This window comes from Neomonachus schauinslandi, chromosome 4 (assembly GCF_002201575.2).
Source record: "Neomonachus schauinslandi chromosome 4, ASM220157v2, whole genome shotgun sequence".
NCBI lineage: Eukaryota > Metazoa > Chordata > Mammalia > Carnivora > Phocidae > Neomonachus > Neomonachus schauinslandi.
The window spans coordinates 40,923,018-40,941,809 of record NC_058406.1 but is presented as its reverse complement, the minus strand read 5'-3'; the positions used below and the strand labels follow the sequence as shown (position 1 = coordinate 40,941,809).

The window sequence follows — 18,792 nt, the reverse complement described above, 5'->3', positions numbered from 1 at the left end:
CTGGCCAAAGCTGAGACCATTTGAGCACCAAAATAATGAATTACAGCTACTCAAAAAGTGATCCATGAGTCCACAATGAAAATTAAATGAATAAATAGGAAAGAAGGAAGGGCTTTTGCTTACAGATGACCAAGTATAACTGCTAAAGAATGCCAAGAATGCATAAACTGATTCTAATTATGAGAAAGCACAAAATGAGGCATTTTCTATTAAAAAATAGGGTGGGAAAACCTATACTCACCAAAAATATTGATGACATAAAGGTGAGTCAGGACAGCTACCCGTTGAGTCTGATCCTAGGCTGGAAGCTTTACTGGAGGGAAAATGCTCTGAAGGACATGACTCGACAGATGCTAGGTTCAAGAATCCTGTTAATATTAAATTGACTGAAGTTGCAGTTATGCAGGAGAACATTTTTAGGAATTAAACATTTACGAGTATAGAACTATGATATAAGCAACTTACTCTCAAATGCCTTAATTTTTTTATGGAGAGAGAAAGCTAAAGCAAATGAGGCAAAATATTAATATGTGAGCAATAGGTGAATCTAGGTAAAGCGTACATAGGTTTTTTTTTGTATTTGCAATTTTCCTGGAAGTTTAAATTATTTCTCAATAAAAAGTCTTTTTAAATACCTCTAGTGTAGAACTAAAAATGCCTTGAGTGTATTCTGTCAGTTTTCACAGAAAGACCCAATTCAATACCTGCCATTCACTCAGGCAGATCCTGAGCAATCCTGAATTCAGCTCTGCTATCCAAGTGACCTCACTTACACTGAGTTGCCCTTCCTTGGATAGAAGAGATAATCCACTGGGTCTCTGATTCACTTCAGTGAATAAGCTGATAAAAAAAATCTACGTGTGAATTCTACTTGAAGTCACTGTGATGTAAGTGGGACAAAATCAATGTGGAATTCTTTTTTGCATCAAATCTGTACAAAGAGTGCAAGACCAATGCTTTTTTTATTTTCCCTCTGCCCTCCCAACCCCATCCTTGGTGATGGTTGTACCCATTTGAGCATTTCTGAGCACAAGACCATAAGTAAATCTTAAAAGAGAGGAGCAGGAATTTTGTCTAAACAGTAACGGAAGGGGATTAGCGGCAAGGCTAGCATAACTTGTGCAGTAACAGAAGCTGCCCAGATCTTCCTGGTGGACAATGCATAGAAGACTCAGAATTATGGAACATCTGTCCCCCGACCACCCTTTCCCACCCCTGCCCCCACTCCCACCCCACCCCCCCATTTAATAGTGTTAACAAAAGCTTAATCTTCCAGTTCTAAAGTGCAAATGATTTGGGTATGACTGCTGTTGCAACAGGTCTGAACAGAAAAACAATGAAGTCCTCTCTGTCTATGCGATGTTTTCCAGAATATAAAAGATGAGTTCCATGACGATGGGGCCCTCACTGAGCTGGCAGGCCCCTCCATGGATCACCGGCACCAAAGCGCTGTCCAGATCGTTCATGTACTGTGAGGGAAGGGGCTGGCCATTGCTCCCTGCTTGATAGCCAACCTACGGCACAGAGAGAGGGGGATGACAGGTTACTGGATGGAGAAGGCTGAGGGCCAAGGAGGCTGAGCTAGAAAGGAGATGTCCTTAGCCATGGGTTAGACACATCTAGCAGTGAACACAAGGTTCTCCTCTTCCCGGAATTGTCATTATCATCCTGTCATGTATTCAGCCTAACTTCACCAGTGGGTAGCTATGAGACCTTAGGTAAGACACTTAACCTGTTAAGGCCTTAGTTTCCCAGGAGAGGGCAGGCGGCGGGAGGCAGCACAGAGAGGTACAGAATGTCAGAAATAATACCTAAACCTTTGGTTGTGGAAATTAAAATGAGAAATATACAAGGTTCAACTCCCTAACAGCAGGAATTGAACATCTGTTTTCCCATCCATCCATCCACCCACAAGCCTTTTTCTGAGCACCCACACATACATGGATTCAGATGAATGTAACAGGGCCCCTGCCCTCAAGAGGTTCACACATTTAGCAGAAAAATGCTTGTTCTTTAATTGTTTTACATAAGGCAATTCTCCAACCAAGTTATCAGTATCATTCGAGAAAGGACCAGGAGACCTCATTTGTATTACCCTGATATGCTTATCAGTTCCGAACTGGTCAAGACCTTAAGTAGAAAATAAGTACATTGATTGATGACTAGGCAGGAAGTGGAGCCCGATCATAACCTTTCACATTTTCCCCGATAGTGACACAACTCTGCATTAAAGCATGAGCAGTGGGACATGTCAAAGGGATCCAAAATCCAAAAAAAACAGAGATTAGAATACAGGGCCACAGGAGACAGATACTGGGACAAGGAATTGGGGGAGGGGGTGGATTGTTATTACAAACAGCATACAAAAATATTAACTAAGACAGGAAGGGAAGCCTGGCCACAGGAGACCCAAGCTGACAGGAAAACAGAAAAATAGATCCAGTCCTCATCCACTGACTAGCACGGAAATGCTGACAGAAAAACCTTAAGGACTGAGAGGTGCAGAGGTCTGAAACCTGCTGCAGCTAGGTTAAGAAAATAGGCTACGGGGCAGTGTGGGACCTGCTGGCTCACGGCAGCAGAACAATTCCTGAAGGGTGGAACTGGGGAGTCTCAAAGAGGAGCACTGATGCCATCCACACAGGGGTGGCAGGTCCTCACACACTTCCCCTCCTTACCCCACACTTACAACTGAGTCCTTGGAAGACATTCCGGTGAGGAAGCCAAGGTTCAAATGGTTCAGAGAGTCTCACCAGGCAGCATATCTGGGGACATTACTGATAGAGGGAAGGCCAGAAGACCCAGAGAACCTAGGTTCTCTGATGCAGGAAAATTCACATGTCAGAAAATACAGACATTGCTCAAGCCCGGCTTCCAAGGCTACCTAGGACTCTCCTTACCTGGTCTGAGTCAAGTGTCACACGTAGTCCTAGTTTAGTCATTCCATCTTCCTTCAGAAGCTTAAGGTGGGGACAGAGAGCAAGGCAAAAAGCCTTGGCAACATGCTCAGTCAATCGGCTATGATCTGCAGGATCACTCAGGCAACTATGCTGGTCATCATTTTCTAGGAAAAACACCTATTCCCCAAACAGAAGAGACTTTTAGCCTTGTGCCCAGGAGATGTGGGGAAAAAACCACTGCATGAGCCCACTGTGTATGAGCACCCTAATCCCCTAAGATGTGCAGAAGACCTGACCTGCCTACCTGCCTGGTCTCAGCCATGGTCATAATGGTATGCTCTACTGAGAACCAGAAAAGGCTTACATTTAGCATTGGTATTTCTAAAAGGTAATTCTTTTATGTGGACAATCTTCTGTGAAAATCATCTTGGAATCTAAGAGAACAGCTCTTACAAGATTATGTGACCCAACCCCTTCAACGTTACAGATCACTCAGAGAAGAGAAGTGACTTGCTCAAGTGCACAGAAGTCCTCAGAGGCAAGGCCAATCCAAGAATCTAAGTCTTCTGCCTCTCATCACAGAGTTTTCTTGTCACAAGGCCATGCCACTGCTGAGGCGAGAACTGTGTGCACTAGACAGAATGAGAAGCACAGCAAAATTGGGACTGAGAGACATGAGTCCTAGTCACATAAAGGAGGGTCATGAGCAAGTCCTTTGACTTCTTAATGCCCAATTACACCTTTAAAACAGAAAGCCCCTGCCCTCCCTGGTTATTGTAAATGATATAAAAGCATAATATAGAAGATACAGATATGCAAATACACAATGCTTATATATACCACCCCCTCACTTACTGCTTGGTGGCTTACGCTAAGAGTACTACAAAGGGGGCAGCCCAGAAGCACTAGTGCACTAGTGAGAAAAGCATCATGAAATGATGAGTAGAACTCTGCAGTGGGCATCAGAAGACCTCTGGCCCCTGCTATGCCAGGCCTCTGCGCCTGTTTCCTCATTATGCAAATGAGATGGGTCACACTGTTACCTCACTGGATTACTGGGGAGCAAAAGGGAGGGAGAAGAGGTCAAACTACTTGTAAGTGATAACGAGTTTCACAGGGTCCAGACTGCACTACTTGAAATGTGTCAAAGGGACAATCATTACAAAGCAAGCTGCTAAGACCACTGAGCTGCAATATGAAAACACTGAGCCTGGTGGTACGAAGGGTAAGTTATTTGGAACAAGAGCTCAAGAAATAGAGAACCAGGTTCTAGTTTCTTGCTCTCATGAACCAGCTGTGTGAACTTACGTAGCATCGAACCTCTCTTGGCCTGAATTACCTTGTGTGTAAAATGGAAAAGCTAGAAGTCACAGAATTTTTTTTTTAAATTAAGACTTTTAAAGCTGCAAGGAATTCTAGAAGTCTTATAATTTAATGTTTTATTTTATGGAGGAGTATAACTCAGGTTCAAAACAAATTAAGAGACCTACAACTTACCTGTTTATTCTCAGAGAATAAACTTCCTGATTTGTCTGAGATGTACACGCATACAGGGTCCCTGCCCTGATCCTCTCACTCCCGGTTAGCATCTCATACAGCTTTCAGGTAAAGGAACGTACAGTGGAAAAGAGCTTGGGAGTTGGCTGGATCTGGGTTTGAAGCAGAACTTTGCCCTTGTTTGCCTTGTAATCTCGGACAAGGTACTGAGTCTCTGAGCTTTAGTTTTCTTATTGGTGAAATAAGCCTATTTTTTAAAGACTGTGTTATCCAAGATACTTTTAACTGTGAGTACAGCATTAACTAGCCCAGCATTCTGAAGAATACAGCAAAGATGGTATATACTACTCAGAGAAGCATCCTTCTTGAATTCTAATCCAAACAAATCTCTAAAAGCTCATTCATAAAAAGTAAGAGAAATCAGATTGCTACAGGTTATGCTCGGTGGCATTTCTTCCTGGAGAGCTAAGATAGGCCAGAGGGAATTGGAGTATCGAAGGTAAACATAGACATTTTCTCTTCTTATTCTCCAGAATCAGCCCACAGTGTGTCTCTGAACCTTGCAAAAAGTTGTGCTCAAAGGGAATCAAGGATGCCAAGTTTCATTTCCTTACCTCTGTCCATCTGATGACTTTTCCATTTGCTTTATACTCCGATCCATGGAATATCTTCACACTTGTTATAGACTCCATGGACTTCCCATCTATAGGACTTACAACACTACAATAGAGGCAAAGGAAAGAGATGGAAGCAGGTCTTCAAGTTAGAAGAACCACTTCTCTTATCAAGTCTTGCTACTAATTACACTGGACGCTTTGTTGAACACATCTGTTTGTACAACATATCACGGTAAGAAGACACTGCACAAAAATGAACATGAATAGAGCTCTCATGGGAGGGGCCTATGCACTGAAATAATTCAAAGAACACATATAAAAAGGAGCCATGATTCCAGGAGTTGGTTCTTTCAATGTAAAAAAAACTATCTATTCAAACCTGCTCTCTTCTTCCAGCATTCCTTCCCAAATTCAGTGAGTGCATGGCCACCCATCCAAGCTTGCTCTCCCCTCTGCTGTCACACACTCTGCTCCTGACCATGATAACACTCACACGTTTGCATATCTGCCTAACAAATGAACTTCTTAAGGGGAGGGAATATGATACACTCACCTCTGTATGCTGTATTCCCAGGTCTGACACACTGCTTGGAATGCAGGAGTTTAATATTTATTGATTAAAAGAATTATTTGACCAAGTATGTTAATTATAACAGTGCTGGTGTGAGCTCATGAGCAAGTATTTATATTATTATTACAACAAATTCCCTTTAGTGCTAAATTATCACTCCTAGATTCCTGAATGGAAAGGCAACTTTTTATAGTAATTTCCTCTCCAAAATATAGCAAGCATAAATAGGTAGAGAGTCACACTTATTCTGATGAGCATTCAAAATAATTGTCACAAAGATTCTAAACTCTTCCTAACAATTTTCAAAACTATTTATGTTTTTTAATCTCTATGTAAAAAGATAAAATTGAACTTAAACTTCAATATCAGGGATTCATTTCACTCACCTGAATTAAAATTATTTAAACAACACTGAAATTAATTTCCAACTCATGAAACAACAGTATCAAAAAAGGGCACTCTTGGGGCGCCTCGGTGGTACAGTGGGTTCAGCGTCAGACTCTTGATTTCGTCTCAGGTTATGATCTTGTAGTCGTGAGACTGAGCCCCACGTTGGGCTCCATGCTCAGTGCAGAGTCTGCTTCAGATTCTTTCTCCCTCTTCCCCCTCTCTACTCACATGCTCTCTAAGATGAATAAATAAAATCTTTTTTTTTTTTAAAGGGCACTCTTAGTTGATTAGAGTATTTTGAGAGAAGAAATCCAGACACTGAGGGACAAGCTGGAAAGCATTCGATTTATACACTACACACTAAACTCCTGAATTCGAGAGTCTTCCCTAACTAGTTCTTGTCCTGTTTTCTAAGATGCTGTCACTGTCACTTGCTGTAGGAAGGGGCAACCTGCTTGTTATTAGTTACTGCTATCTTATGGCATCAGATTTTCCAGATTATCAATTTTTTGGTCCTAATAACCATGTTCATTTCCAACTATATTAGAGAATTCAACACAAATTGATTTTGAAATTAAAATTTCCAGTGAAGTATGAGAAGATAAACGGCTATTTGTAAAATAGGGAAATGTACTCATTGTTTTAGAAATTGCTTCTTTTTGTTCAATAACAAAAGTTTTAAGAGATTTTTTGGGGCGCCTGGGTGGCTCAGTCGTTAAGCATCTGCCTTCGGCTCAGGTCATGATCCCAGGGTCCTGGGATCGAGCCCCACATCAGGCTCCCTGCTCAGTGGGAAGCCTGCTTCTCCCTCTCCCACTCCCCCTGCTTGTGTTCCCTCTCTTGCTGTCTCTCTCTCTGTCAAATAAATAAAATCTAAAAAAAAAAAAAAAAGATGAAAGAACAGCAAGAACAAACGTCTGAGGGCAGAAGTAGAGTCAATGTGTTCAGGCAAGAAGGCAGGTGTTGCTTCTGTGAGGTAAGAGGGTGGGCGGATTGTGTGAGGTCATATAAGTTGAAAAATACTTTGGCTTTTACCCTGAATGATACTGGAAGCCAGTGGTGGGTTCTGAGCAAAGAAGGGACATTGCTCTGGCTGCTGGATTAGAAACAGATTAGGTTGGGGGGCAGGAGGAGTTGAAGACTAGAAACAAGCAAGCCAACTGAAAGGCTACTGTAATAATCCAGACCAAATGATGGTGGCCTGAACCAGGATGGTGGCCGGAGAGGTAGTAGGATTCTGGATACATGCTGAAGTAAAATATAACAGGATATATAAAATATATGCTATAAAATAGAACAGTACCAGGATTTACCATTGGGGTAGGTGTAGGGTGTGAGAGAAAAAGAAGTGTCAAAGATGACTCCAAAGTTTTGGCTTGAGCCCTCAGAGTAGAGTTGCCATATACTGGGAAAGAGTATAGGACTTGAAGCCCAAGGAGGTGGTTTTAAGTCCTAGCCCTGCCACTTCCTGGCTCTGTGGAGTCACTGAGCCTTTAGGTGCTTATTTACTCGGTAATATGGCAAAAACAACACTAGTTATTATCTCAAATGAAATAATGTTAGCAAAAGGGCTTTCTTTTTATAAAACCACAAAAGGCTTAGGTTATTACTATTATGTTGATAACTTTAGAGGATTGTTTTGTTTCATCAACTCCTTCCCTCCACCCTTCTTCAAAAATATGCAGAGAAACTCCTTCAGAAATTAAGCCAAGAAACTAGAAATTTAAAATCTTATGTTACATATATCCAAAGCAGTCCTTTCTCTTTGGGCTTTCAGTAAAGTTATAAACACCAGTGTAGACAAAACCCAGAGCCAAGTCCATAACTAAATGCCACAAGAGGGAAAGTCCTCTGCATTTACCCCTTGTTGACTTTCTTGTCATCATCCACCCACTGGATGTAGATGTGCTCCTGGGGATCCTCAGCGTCCGCCTTGCCGCAGGTGATGGTAAAGTCCTTCATGTCTCGCAGTGCCTGCCTCAAGGCATCCATGTTCTCTGCTGTGATCTGGACCATAACGCCATCTGAGAATCAGCACCAAGATAATACAGATGGAAACAACGCAAAGCCAGGGAGAGGGGCAGATGAATCACGGTACCTAACAAATCCCTTTAGGATTAAATGTAAAACTCTGCGCTGCTCTCTAAAGCTGACAGATATAAAGAGGTTCTGTTCTTTGAGCTGAATCTCTTACTTCTGGGAGTGCTATGAGGACAAACACCAGATGGCTTCTGCTTAAAAACTCACCTGTTGATTTCACTTCAGACACAACTGAGTTTCTCCTAAGACCGCTCAAAGGGAAAATGTACACTTGGTCCCATCCCCCTTCTGGACTGATAGAACTGTTTTCACTCTTGCATTTATCATGCTCTAATCATATTTATGTGTTTGCACCCCTGTCTCTCTCACCTTACTGTGACTGCCCGGCATACAATGAATGCCCAGGAAATGTTTGTTAAATAAGTCACTGAGTAAACAACAGTAGTAGGAGAAGGAATAAATCCATTCACTGGCAGCAGTAAGGCAAACCTACCACCTGTGTTTCACATGAGCCACCTTGTAGCCAACACATGGCAACTATTTTTGGCCTGCTACCTACCCAAATCAAAGGCAAACACTGAAATTCAGGGTGAAATTTGTCACGTGTTGAGCAATTACCCGGCTTCATTGACACAAAATTTCATCAACTAAGATAATTTCATAAAAGCTTCAATAAAAATTTCATAAATAGGCTGCCAACTGTTCAACTGACACAGTGAAATATAAGACCTAAGGAATTCCCAATCCAAAGACACAGACATAACTTTTAAACACAATACTTTGCATTATAATGATCTGTGTCAGTTCAAATTATCATTTCCACAACATTTAAAGGGTGTTTTTTTAATCATCTTTGTCAAGATACAATTTCAAATGTAGTCAAGACTTGATCACATAGGCATTAGTCACTTAAGACCAATGACTGTTTAACTCCTAGATTTCTTAACAATTTCTTAACAGCATGCTTCTGCTTTGTAAAGTTGTGAAATTTAGTTGTAAAATATTAATGTACTTTGCTCTTCACTAGTTGTTTTATCAAGCTTACCAATAAAGGAGGTCAAGCCAGTATCTATTAACACAGGTAACACTGTCTCTGTATTTCAGTTAACACACTGGACTCCAGCTTTCAGACAGGGCGCTGGAGGAAAGCTACTGTGGAAATGAAAACCTGTCAGCGTGTGCGGCTGACGGTACCTTCCAAAGGTCACCATGGTATCTCCCTTCTCACATGTTTTCTCACAATGCTACCTTCCCATTTCCCCATTAAGAAGTGGAGTCTAAATCCTCCTCTCTTGAACCTGGGAAGGCTTATGACTACTTCCAACACTACAGTCTGGTGGAAGTGACATCGTGTGACTTTCGAGACTGGGTCATAAGAAGCAACCTGGCTTCTGCCTTTTGCTAGAACACATGCTGCAGTAAGAAGTCCAGCTACCGCAAGGCCACCAAGGCATGCTAAGGAGTCAAAGTGTGAGTACTTCAGTCTCCACTCCTAGTCTTTAAATCAACCCAGGCCAGGCCCCAGACATGTGAGTGAACGAACCTTCAGATAATTCGAGCCCCCAGCTATCAAGTCATCCCAATTGAGGCCCTGGACATCCCTGTACTACCTTGTCAAGATTCCTGACCCAGAGGAACATTTTAAAATAGTTGCTTTAACCCATTAAGTTCTGGGTAAATTTGTCATGCAACAAGACTAACCAGATCAAAGTAACCAGATCAAAATATAGGAAGAGTCAAATGACAAAGAAAATAAACAGTATGCTCATTAGTCTTTCATTAACTCTCATTTAATTAGCTTTTGTCAGGATATGTGTTATGTCTAATCTAATTATAGCAAACCAGCAGCAAGTACATCCCATTCTGTACCCCAAATGATGACTGCAGCACTCTTGTGAGTTAAGGCAGACTGAACTTCATCTACATATTTACAGATTTGAGCCCAATGATATATTTGAACTCAGACTATGTCCCCTTGGGTACCCTATCCCAGAGCTCTGAAAGGCTATCTCTTAATTTTTATGTCATTGTCCCATGATATCTCTACCACTTACTCCCTTCTTTGGAGAATTAATTAGCTTAAGAGTAAGATGCTATTGAATACATAATAGGAGTCAGGAATCTACTGTAGAAGTATCATGGTTTGACTTAACATCCTTGCTTTTTATTTTTTTAAATTATTATTATTATCATTTATGTAAGCTCTATGCCCAACATGGGGCTTGAACTTAGGACCCTGAGATCAAGAGTCGCATGTTCTACCGACTGAGCCAGCCAGGCACTCCAACATCCCTTGCTTTTTAGTTGTATAATTAGGATTGAACTAATACACATGCAGTAAATAACTTCCTCTTTACCTTCCACAATACTGGATTTGGCAAGATATCCGGAAGAAGATTTCAGAGCGCCGCTGAACACAAAGAAACTGGCACCAGTCACTAAAACAGAATATAAATAGTTCAGTGTAGATCTGGAGATACAAAGACTAAGAACAATAATGAAATATTTGATAGCTGGTAACTCCAACCATCATCATACAGAAAACAAAAAATATCAACTCTATACACCACAATATACAAGTAACCAATAATTCTGATGCTTATGATACCTTTGGGAATGAAGTTTTAAGATACACTCCCTCATTTTGTTTTCCTCTCCCTCCAATCAAGAATTAAAGAATCTTACAAGCAAAGAAATCTTAGTGGTCAAGTCTAGGGCTTGGCAAACTACAACCTGTTTGGCCTGCAGCCTGTTTTTGTAAATAAAATTTTATTGGAACACAGTCATGTCCACTCATTTGCATACTGTCTGTGGCAGTTTTTGAAGTATGCCAGAGTTGAGTAACTGGTAACAAAGACCACAGACTTGCGGGCGCCTGGATGGCTCAGTTGGTTAAGCGACTGCCTTCAGCTCAGGTCATGATCCTGGAGTCCCTGGATCGAGTCCCGCATCGGGCTCCCTGCTCGGCAGGGAGCCTGCTTCTCCCTCTGACCCTCCCCCCTCTCATGTGCTCGCTCTCTCTCATTCTCTCTGTCTCAAATAAATAAATAAAATCTTTTAAAAAAAAAAAAAAGACCACAGGCTTGCAACGCCTAAAATATTTATCACCCAGGCATTCACAGAAAAAGTTTGCTGACGCCGATCTAATACTTTTTTAACTTTTATTTTTTTTAAGATTTTATTTATTTATTTGACAGAGAGAGACACAGCGAGAGAGGGAACACAAGCAGGGGGTGTGGGAGAGGGAGAAGCAGGGTTCTCGCTAAGCAGGGAGCCCGATGCAGGGCTCGATCCCAGGACTCTGGGATCAGGACCTGAGCCGAAGGCAGACACTTAACGACCGAGCCACCCAGGCACCCCAATACTTTTTTTTTTTAGATAAAATACATTTTGAAGATGGAGATATGGTTGGCAACCATTTTACTGACCTAGTGCAGTTCTTTAAAAAAAAAAAAAACCTTTTTAAAAGACAAACACCTGTTACCATTATGTCTTCATAAAAGAAAGGACATGTAATCATATTTAGCTTTAAGAGTATTTCACTATGCCCCTCCACATCTTTTTTTTTTCTTTAAGATTTTATTTTTTTAAAGTAATCTCCACACCCAACATGGGCCTCGAACTTACAACACAGAGATCAACAGTCGCATGCTCCACCGACTGAGCCAGCCAGGAGCCCCTATGCTCCTCCACATCTTAAATTGGACTAAGTAATCCAACTTCCTGCCCACTGGCCCTGCAATATCTCTAAAAGGTGGACATCCAGCTTTATCAAAGACTCCTAGGGATAAGGAGTCCACAATGGCACAAGGCAGCCCATTCTACTTCTGGATAACTCCCGGCTGTACTCAAATTGAGTCCAGATCTAGATTCCTGTAACTTTCACCCAATGGTGCTGGTTCTGGCCTTTTGTAGCTATAGAGAATAAATTGAATCTTACTTCCACATACTAGAAAACCTTAAAAATAGAGATAGCTATTTTTCACCCTCTTCCAATCTAGACTTTTCCAGATTAAACATGTATAGTTTATTCAAAAAATCTTCTTTTGACATAGTTTCCAAATTTTTCACAGGCCTTGAATCATCCTCTAAAGAACCTCCAGTTTTATCAATGGATATCATCAATTACATTAATGATATCCAGAACTTAATTCAAATATTCTAGGTATCATCTGACTAACAGAGAGCATTGTGGACTTATCACCTACCTTATTTTGGATATCATATTGAATATACACGTGACAAAGACCTTTTATGCCTTTACTAAACAACCAATTGGAAAAACATACTGGAGACAGTGACCTATATCACTGTCAGCCAGAGAAGTAAAGCATACTAGAGAAAGCTAGTTATGGGAGATATTCTGAGGAAAAACAAGATTCCTAGTCAAATTTGGGAAGGGCCAGGCACTACCTTCCTTTTGGAAAATTATAATATACATCAGCCTGTTAAAGGCTCTGAAAAGTCCTGTAGTAAAGAAATCTGTTTAAATTTGTTTAACCCAGGATTTCTCAGTTTAATGTACTATGTAAGACTTTCACTTACGTGTTTTTTAAAATCATAGAATCTGATAAGACACCTTAAGAAATGCCACCATAAGCAATGATTCTTAAATTTCAATATGCATTTGAACACAGCGCCTTGTTAAAAAAACAAATTCTAATTTAGCATATTTGGGGTATAGATGCTTCATTTCTAACAATCTCCTAAGTGATGAGGCCACACTATGAGTACCACTGAACCAAGAAGCCTTCTTTCAGAATCCAGTCAACCTATTAATTAACAGTCTTCGGATATGGTCATTCAACAAGCTTCAAATCTACCTAAGCATATTCTAAGGGGCCTAGTCTCCTACCTTCAAATATCAATTCTGGCCCTGCCAATATCCTGAGGCAGTATTTTCAAAATGTTCCCTTTATTAGTAGAGATCCCATTTGCAACTCTGAGTCTGGCTACTTGGGGAGTCAATGTAATCTTGGGAGAATAAGCTTGGAAAGGTTAATTTCATCAAATTGTTTGTGGCCACCTAGCTAGACTGTGAGAGTTATGGGTCTGAGATATCAAACTTTCCAAGTCCAGTACAATTCTTACCATGTCAGGCAGCTCAAATACTCACCCTTTCTGGGCTGGTTGTGAATGCTGATAGCCTGGGTCTGATAGTTTCCGTCATCATTCTGTACACATACAAGATGAGAGTCTGCCTTCTCATTGAAGCAGGCACCTCCTGCCAGGACATGCTCATTGGACTTGTTCATGGCTTTCATCATCTGCAATCAAAGAAGAGGGTTAGCTTTCTTATTCTGCAAAAAATGGACATTTTTTTTTTGGTCTGGCACAGCACAACTCTTTTACCTCAAAGACAAAAAACAATAATGAAAAATCAGTCACCATTTGGAAAAAAAATCAACATATACAAAAATTCCCTGTATACTTTATAGGTGATCTGTATTATAACCTAAGTAAGCACATGACATATTTTGCATTCATCTTTTTGGTATTTTTGTTGCTGCTCTGAACTCAAGTAACATTAGTTTAGCTAATTACAGTAACTTCTCCTATCCACTGTATTCTCTGAGGATATATACACTGAAATTCTAAGTCAAAAGAATATTCCATATGTAAGTGCATCTGCCCTCTTTTCCCATATCCAAACAAAGGAATGTTTTCCTCTAGAAATATATAAACTCCATTACTTAATTTTACTAATTTATGTTTGAAATCATCAATGAAATCACTTACTAATATGTTGCTTTGTTTTATTTTTTCCAAGTTTTTATTTAAATTCCAGTGAGTTAACATACAGTGTAATATTAGTTTCAGGAGAAGTTACACTTACATATAACACCTAGTGCTCATCATAAAAAGTGCCCCCCTTAATACCCATCTCCCATTTAACCCATTCCCCTGCCAACCTCCCCTCCAGCAACCCTCAGTTTGTTCTCTATAGTTAAGAGTCTGTTTTATGGTTTGCCTCTTTTCCCCCCTATATTCATCTGTTTCATTTCTTAAATTCCAGATATGAGTGAAATCATATGGTATTTGTCTTCCTCTGACTTATTTCACTTAGCATAATACACTCTAGTTCCATTCACATCATTGGAAATGGCAAGATTTCATTGTTTTTTTTTTTTTTTTGATGGCTGTGCAAATATTCCATTGTATATATATACCACATCTTCTTTATCCATTCATCAGTTGATGGACATCTGGGCTCTTTCCATAATTTGGCTATTGTTGATAATGCTGCTATAAACATCGGGGTGCATTTGCCCCTTTGAAACAGTAACTTTGTATCCTTTGGGTAAATACTTAGTAGTGATATTGCTGGGTTGTAGGGTAGTTTTATTTTCAACTTTTGAGGAATCTCCATACTGTCTTCCAGAGTAGTTGCACCAGTTTGCATTCCCACCAACAGTGCAAGAGAGTTCCCCTTTCTCCACATCCTTGCCAACATCTGTTGTTTCCTGTGTTGCTAATTTTAGCCATTCTGACTGGTGTGAGGTGGTATATCTCATTGTAGTTTTGATTTGTATTTCTATGATGAGTGATGTTGAGTATCTTTTCATTTGTCTGTTAGCCATCTGGATGTCTTCTTTGGAAAAATGTATGTTCTTGTCTTCTGCCCATTTCTTAACTGGATTATTTGTTTTTTGGGTGTTGAGTTCGGTTAAGTTTTTTTTTTTTTTAAAGATTTTATTTATTTATTTGACAGAGAGAGACACAGCGAGAGAGGGCACACAAGCAGGGGGAGGGTGAGAGGGAGAAGCAGGCCCCCTGCTAAGCAGGGAGCCCGATGTGGGGCTTGATCCCAGGACCCTGGGATCATGACCTGAGCCGAAAGCAGACGCTTAACGACTGAGCCACCCAGGCGCCCTGAGTTCGGTAAGTTCTTTATAGATTCTGGACACTAACTCTATCAGATATGTCATTTGCAAACATCTTCTCCCATTCCAAAGGTTGCCTTTTAGTTTTGTTGATTATTTCCTTTGCTGTGCAGAAGCCTTTTATCTTGATGAAGTCCTAATAGTTCATTTTTGCTTTTGTTTCCCTTGCCTCTGGAAACTTACCTAGTAAGAAGCTGCTACGGCCAATGTCAAAGAGGTTGCTGCCTGTGTTCTCCTCTAGGATTTTGATGGTTTCCTGTCTCACATTTAGGTCTTTAATCCATTGGTGTAAGAAAGTGGTACAGTTTCATTCTTCTGCATGTTTCTGTCCAGTTTTCACAGCACCATTTGTTGAAGAGATGGTCTTTTTTCCATAGCTAATATAATCTTCAATGGGGAAAAGTTAAGAGCTTTTCCTTTAGGGTCAAGAATAAGACAGGAATATCCACTCTCATCATTGTTATTTAACATAATACTGGAAGTCTTAGACTCAGCAATCAGACAACAAAAAGAAACAAAAAGCATCCAAATTGGCAAGGAAGAAGTCAAACTTTCATTATTTTCAGATGACATGATATTCCATGTAGAAAGCCTGAAAGACTCCACCAAAAAATTTTTAGAACTGATACACGAATTCAGCAAAGTTGCTATAAAACCAACATTCAGAAATCTGTTACATTTCTACACACCAATAATGAAGCAGCAGAAGGAGAAATCAAGGAATCGATCCCATATACAACTGCACCAAAAACCATAAGATACCTAGGAATAAACCTAACCAAAGAGGTAAAAGATCCATACTCTGAAAACTATAGAACACTTATGAAAGAAATTGAAGATGACACAAAGAAATGGAAAAGCATTCCATGCTCATGGATTGGAAGAACAAATATTGTTAAAATGTCCATACTACCCAAAGCAATCTACATATTTAATGCAATCCTTATCAAAATGCCACCAGCATTTTTCACAGAGCGAGAGCAATCCTAAAATGTGCATGGAGCCACAAAAGACCCCCAATAGCCAAAGCAATCTTGAAAAAGAAAATGAAAGCTGGAGGCATCACAATTCCAGACTTCAAGCTCTATTACAAAGCTGTCATCATCAAGACAGTATGGTACTGGCACAAAAACAGACACATAGATCAATGGAACAGAATAGAGAGCCCAGAAATGGACCCTCAACTCTATGGTCAACTAATCTTTGACAAAGCAGGAAAGAGTTATCTAATGGAAAGAAGTCTCTTCAATAAATGCTTTGTTCTTATCAAATGATTTAAGATAATAACTCTGAACCTAAACTGAAAAAACAGGCCACCATTTTGTATCTAGTAAGCAAATCTGAACTTACATTATCTTGGTGCTGAACTCTGGCTTCTAATTGAAACAGGATAGTGATAATTTGTTTTTTCGTTCCCATGTCCACCTTTCTGATTCAATCCTTTAAATGGCTTTAACCTTTCAAAAACCTAGTCCAAAACTTCTGTTTTACTCCCCTCTTCCTCTTACATTACAAACTGCAGTACTACAGTGTGAAAAATATCAGATGAGTGTTCTGATGCCTTTTATATTCCTGTATCAACACACTCAAAACAAAATAATGTGAGGTGAAATTCATATACATAAAATTAACCACTTCAAAGTGAACAATTCAGTGGCATCTAATACATTCACAATGCTGTGCAATAATAACCTTTATCTAGTTCCAAAACACTTCCATCACTCCTAAGTAAAAAACCTTCCTCTAACTGGTTTCTTCCCACTCCCCAATCCTAACCACCAGTCTGCATTCTGTATGATTTTATTCTGGCTATTTCACACAAATGGGACCATATAATACATGACCATTGTGTCTGGCTTCTTTCACTTACATAATGTTCTGGAAGCTCATCTATGGTGTAGCATGTATCAGTACTTCACTTCTTTTTATGGCTGAATAATACTCCATGTGTTTGTATGTGTGTGTGTGTACACACACACACATACAATATACACCTACATATACATGCATCAGAGTTTGTTTATCCGTCCATCCATCCATGCACATTTTGGCTATGCTCACCTTTTGACTACTGTGAATAGTGCTACTATAAATGTATATGTGAATGTACTTATTTGGGTAAATATTTTCAGTTCTTTGGGGTAAATCCTGGAGGTGGAATCGCAGGGCCATGCAGTAATTCTACGTCTAACTTTTTGAGGAGTTGCCAAACTGTTTTTCACAGTGGATGAACCATTTTTTATACTTTCACCAACAACATACAAGGGGCCCAATTTCTCTACATCCTTGCTGACACTTATTTTCTGTTGTAGTTTTATAGCCATCCTAGTAGGTGTGAAGCAGTGCCTCATTGTAGTTTTGATTTGCATTTCCCTAATGACTAATGATGTTAAGCATCTTTTCATTTGCTTGTTGGCCATCTGAATATCTTCTTTGAAGAAATGTCTATTTAAGTCCTTTGCCATTGGGCGCCTGGGTGGCTCAGTTGGTTAAGTGACTGCCTTCAGCTCAGGTCATGATCCTGGAGTCCCTGGATCGAGTCCCGCATCGGGCTCCCTGCTCGGCAGGGAGTCTGCTTCTCCCTCTGACCCTCCCGACCCTCCCCCCTCTCATGCTCTCTCTCTCTCAATCTCTCTCTCTCAAATAAATAAATAAAATCTTAAAAAAAAAAAAAGTCCTTTGCCATTAATTTTTTTTAAAAAAAGATTTTATTTAGGAGTGCCTGGGTGACTGAGTCGGTTAAGCAGCTGCCTTCGGCTCAGGTCATGATCCCAGGGTCTTGGGATCGAGCCCTGTGTTGGGCTCCATGCTCAGTGGGGAACATGTTTCTCCCTCTCCCTTTGCCTCTACCGCCCCGCTCATGCTTTCTCTCACTCTCTCTCTCAAGTATCTCTCAAATATACTTATTTGAGAGAGAGAAAGAAAGCAAGCAGGGGGAGGGGCAGAGGGAGGAGAGGATCTCAAGCAGATTCCATGCTGAGAGCCCCATGAGCGGTTGGATCCCAGAACCCCGAGATCATGACCTGAGCTGAAACCTAGAGTCAGACACTCAACCGACTGAGCCACCCAGGTCCCCCAAGTCCACTACCCATTTTTTAAAAATACACAGTGTTTTATTAGTTTCAGGTGTACGATATAGTGATTCAACTATTCCACATATCACCCAGCGCTCATCACAAGTGCACTCCTTTATCCCCATCACCTATTTAACCTACCTCCCACCCATGTCCCCTCTGGTAACCATCAGTTTGTTCCCTGTTCTCTATAATTAAGAGTCTGTTTTTTCATTTGTTTCTTTCTTTTCCCCCCTCTTTGCTCATCTCTGTGAAGTAGGGATACAATTTCATTCTTTTACATGTGGAAATCCAGTTGTCCTCACACCATTTGCTGAAGGCTATTCATTCATCATTAAATGGTCTTGGCACCCTTGTCAAAATCAACTAACCATAAATGTATAGATTTATTTCTGGATTCTTAAGTCTGTTCCATGCTAGTACCACACTATTTTGATTACTGTAGTCTTGCAGTAAGTTCTGAAATTGGGAAGTGTGACTCCTCCAAATTTGTTCTTATACAAGATTATTTTGGCTTTGGAGGCCCTTGCAATTCCAAAAGAATTTGAGTACTGGCTTCCTCTTTTCTGGGGAAAAAAAAAAAAGGCCACTGGAATTTTGATAGGGATTGCACTGGATCTGTAGATCCACTCTGAATAATACTGACACCTTAACAATACTAAGTCTTCCAATCCATGAACATGAGATGCCTTCCCATTTATTTAGGTTTTCTTCATTTCTTTCAGCAATGTTTTGTAGTTTTCTTTTACCTCCTTGGTTAAATTTATTCCTAGATATTATATCAATACAATTCTAAGATATCATCATCTCCTGGCTTTA

The 18,792-nt window shown here is 40.3% G+C and overlaps 1 protein-coding gene across 3 annotated transcripts in view; it reads right to left on the bottom strand.

Moving 5' to 3' along the window:
* Positions 1–943: 943 nt before the first annotated feature.
* ZFYVE9 (zinc finger FYVE-type containing 9) overlaps positions 944–18,792 on the bottom strand; it is a 116,190-nt gene continuing 98,341 nt past the window's right edge. For all 3 annotated transcript variants that reach the window (XM_021684311.1, XM_021684312.1, XM_021684313.1), the window contains 6 exons: positions 13,132–13,282; positions 10,373–10,453; positions 7,837–7,999; positions 5,012–5,117; positions 2,901–3,077; positions 944–1,514 (listed from right to left, as the gene is read on the bottom strand). In XM_021684311.1, the coding sequence (XP_021539986.1) occupies positions 1,353–1,514; positions 2,901–3,077; positions 5,012–5,117; positions 7,837–7,999; positions 10,373–10,453; positions 13,132–13,282 (840 nt within the window). In that variant the 3' untranslated portion in view covers positions 944–1,352. The remainder of the gene's footprint in view (positions 1,515–2,900; positions 3,078–5,011; positions 5,118–7,836; positions 8,000–10,372; positions 10,454–13,131; positions 13,283–18,792) is intronic.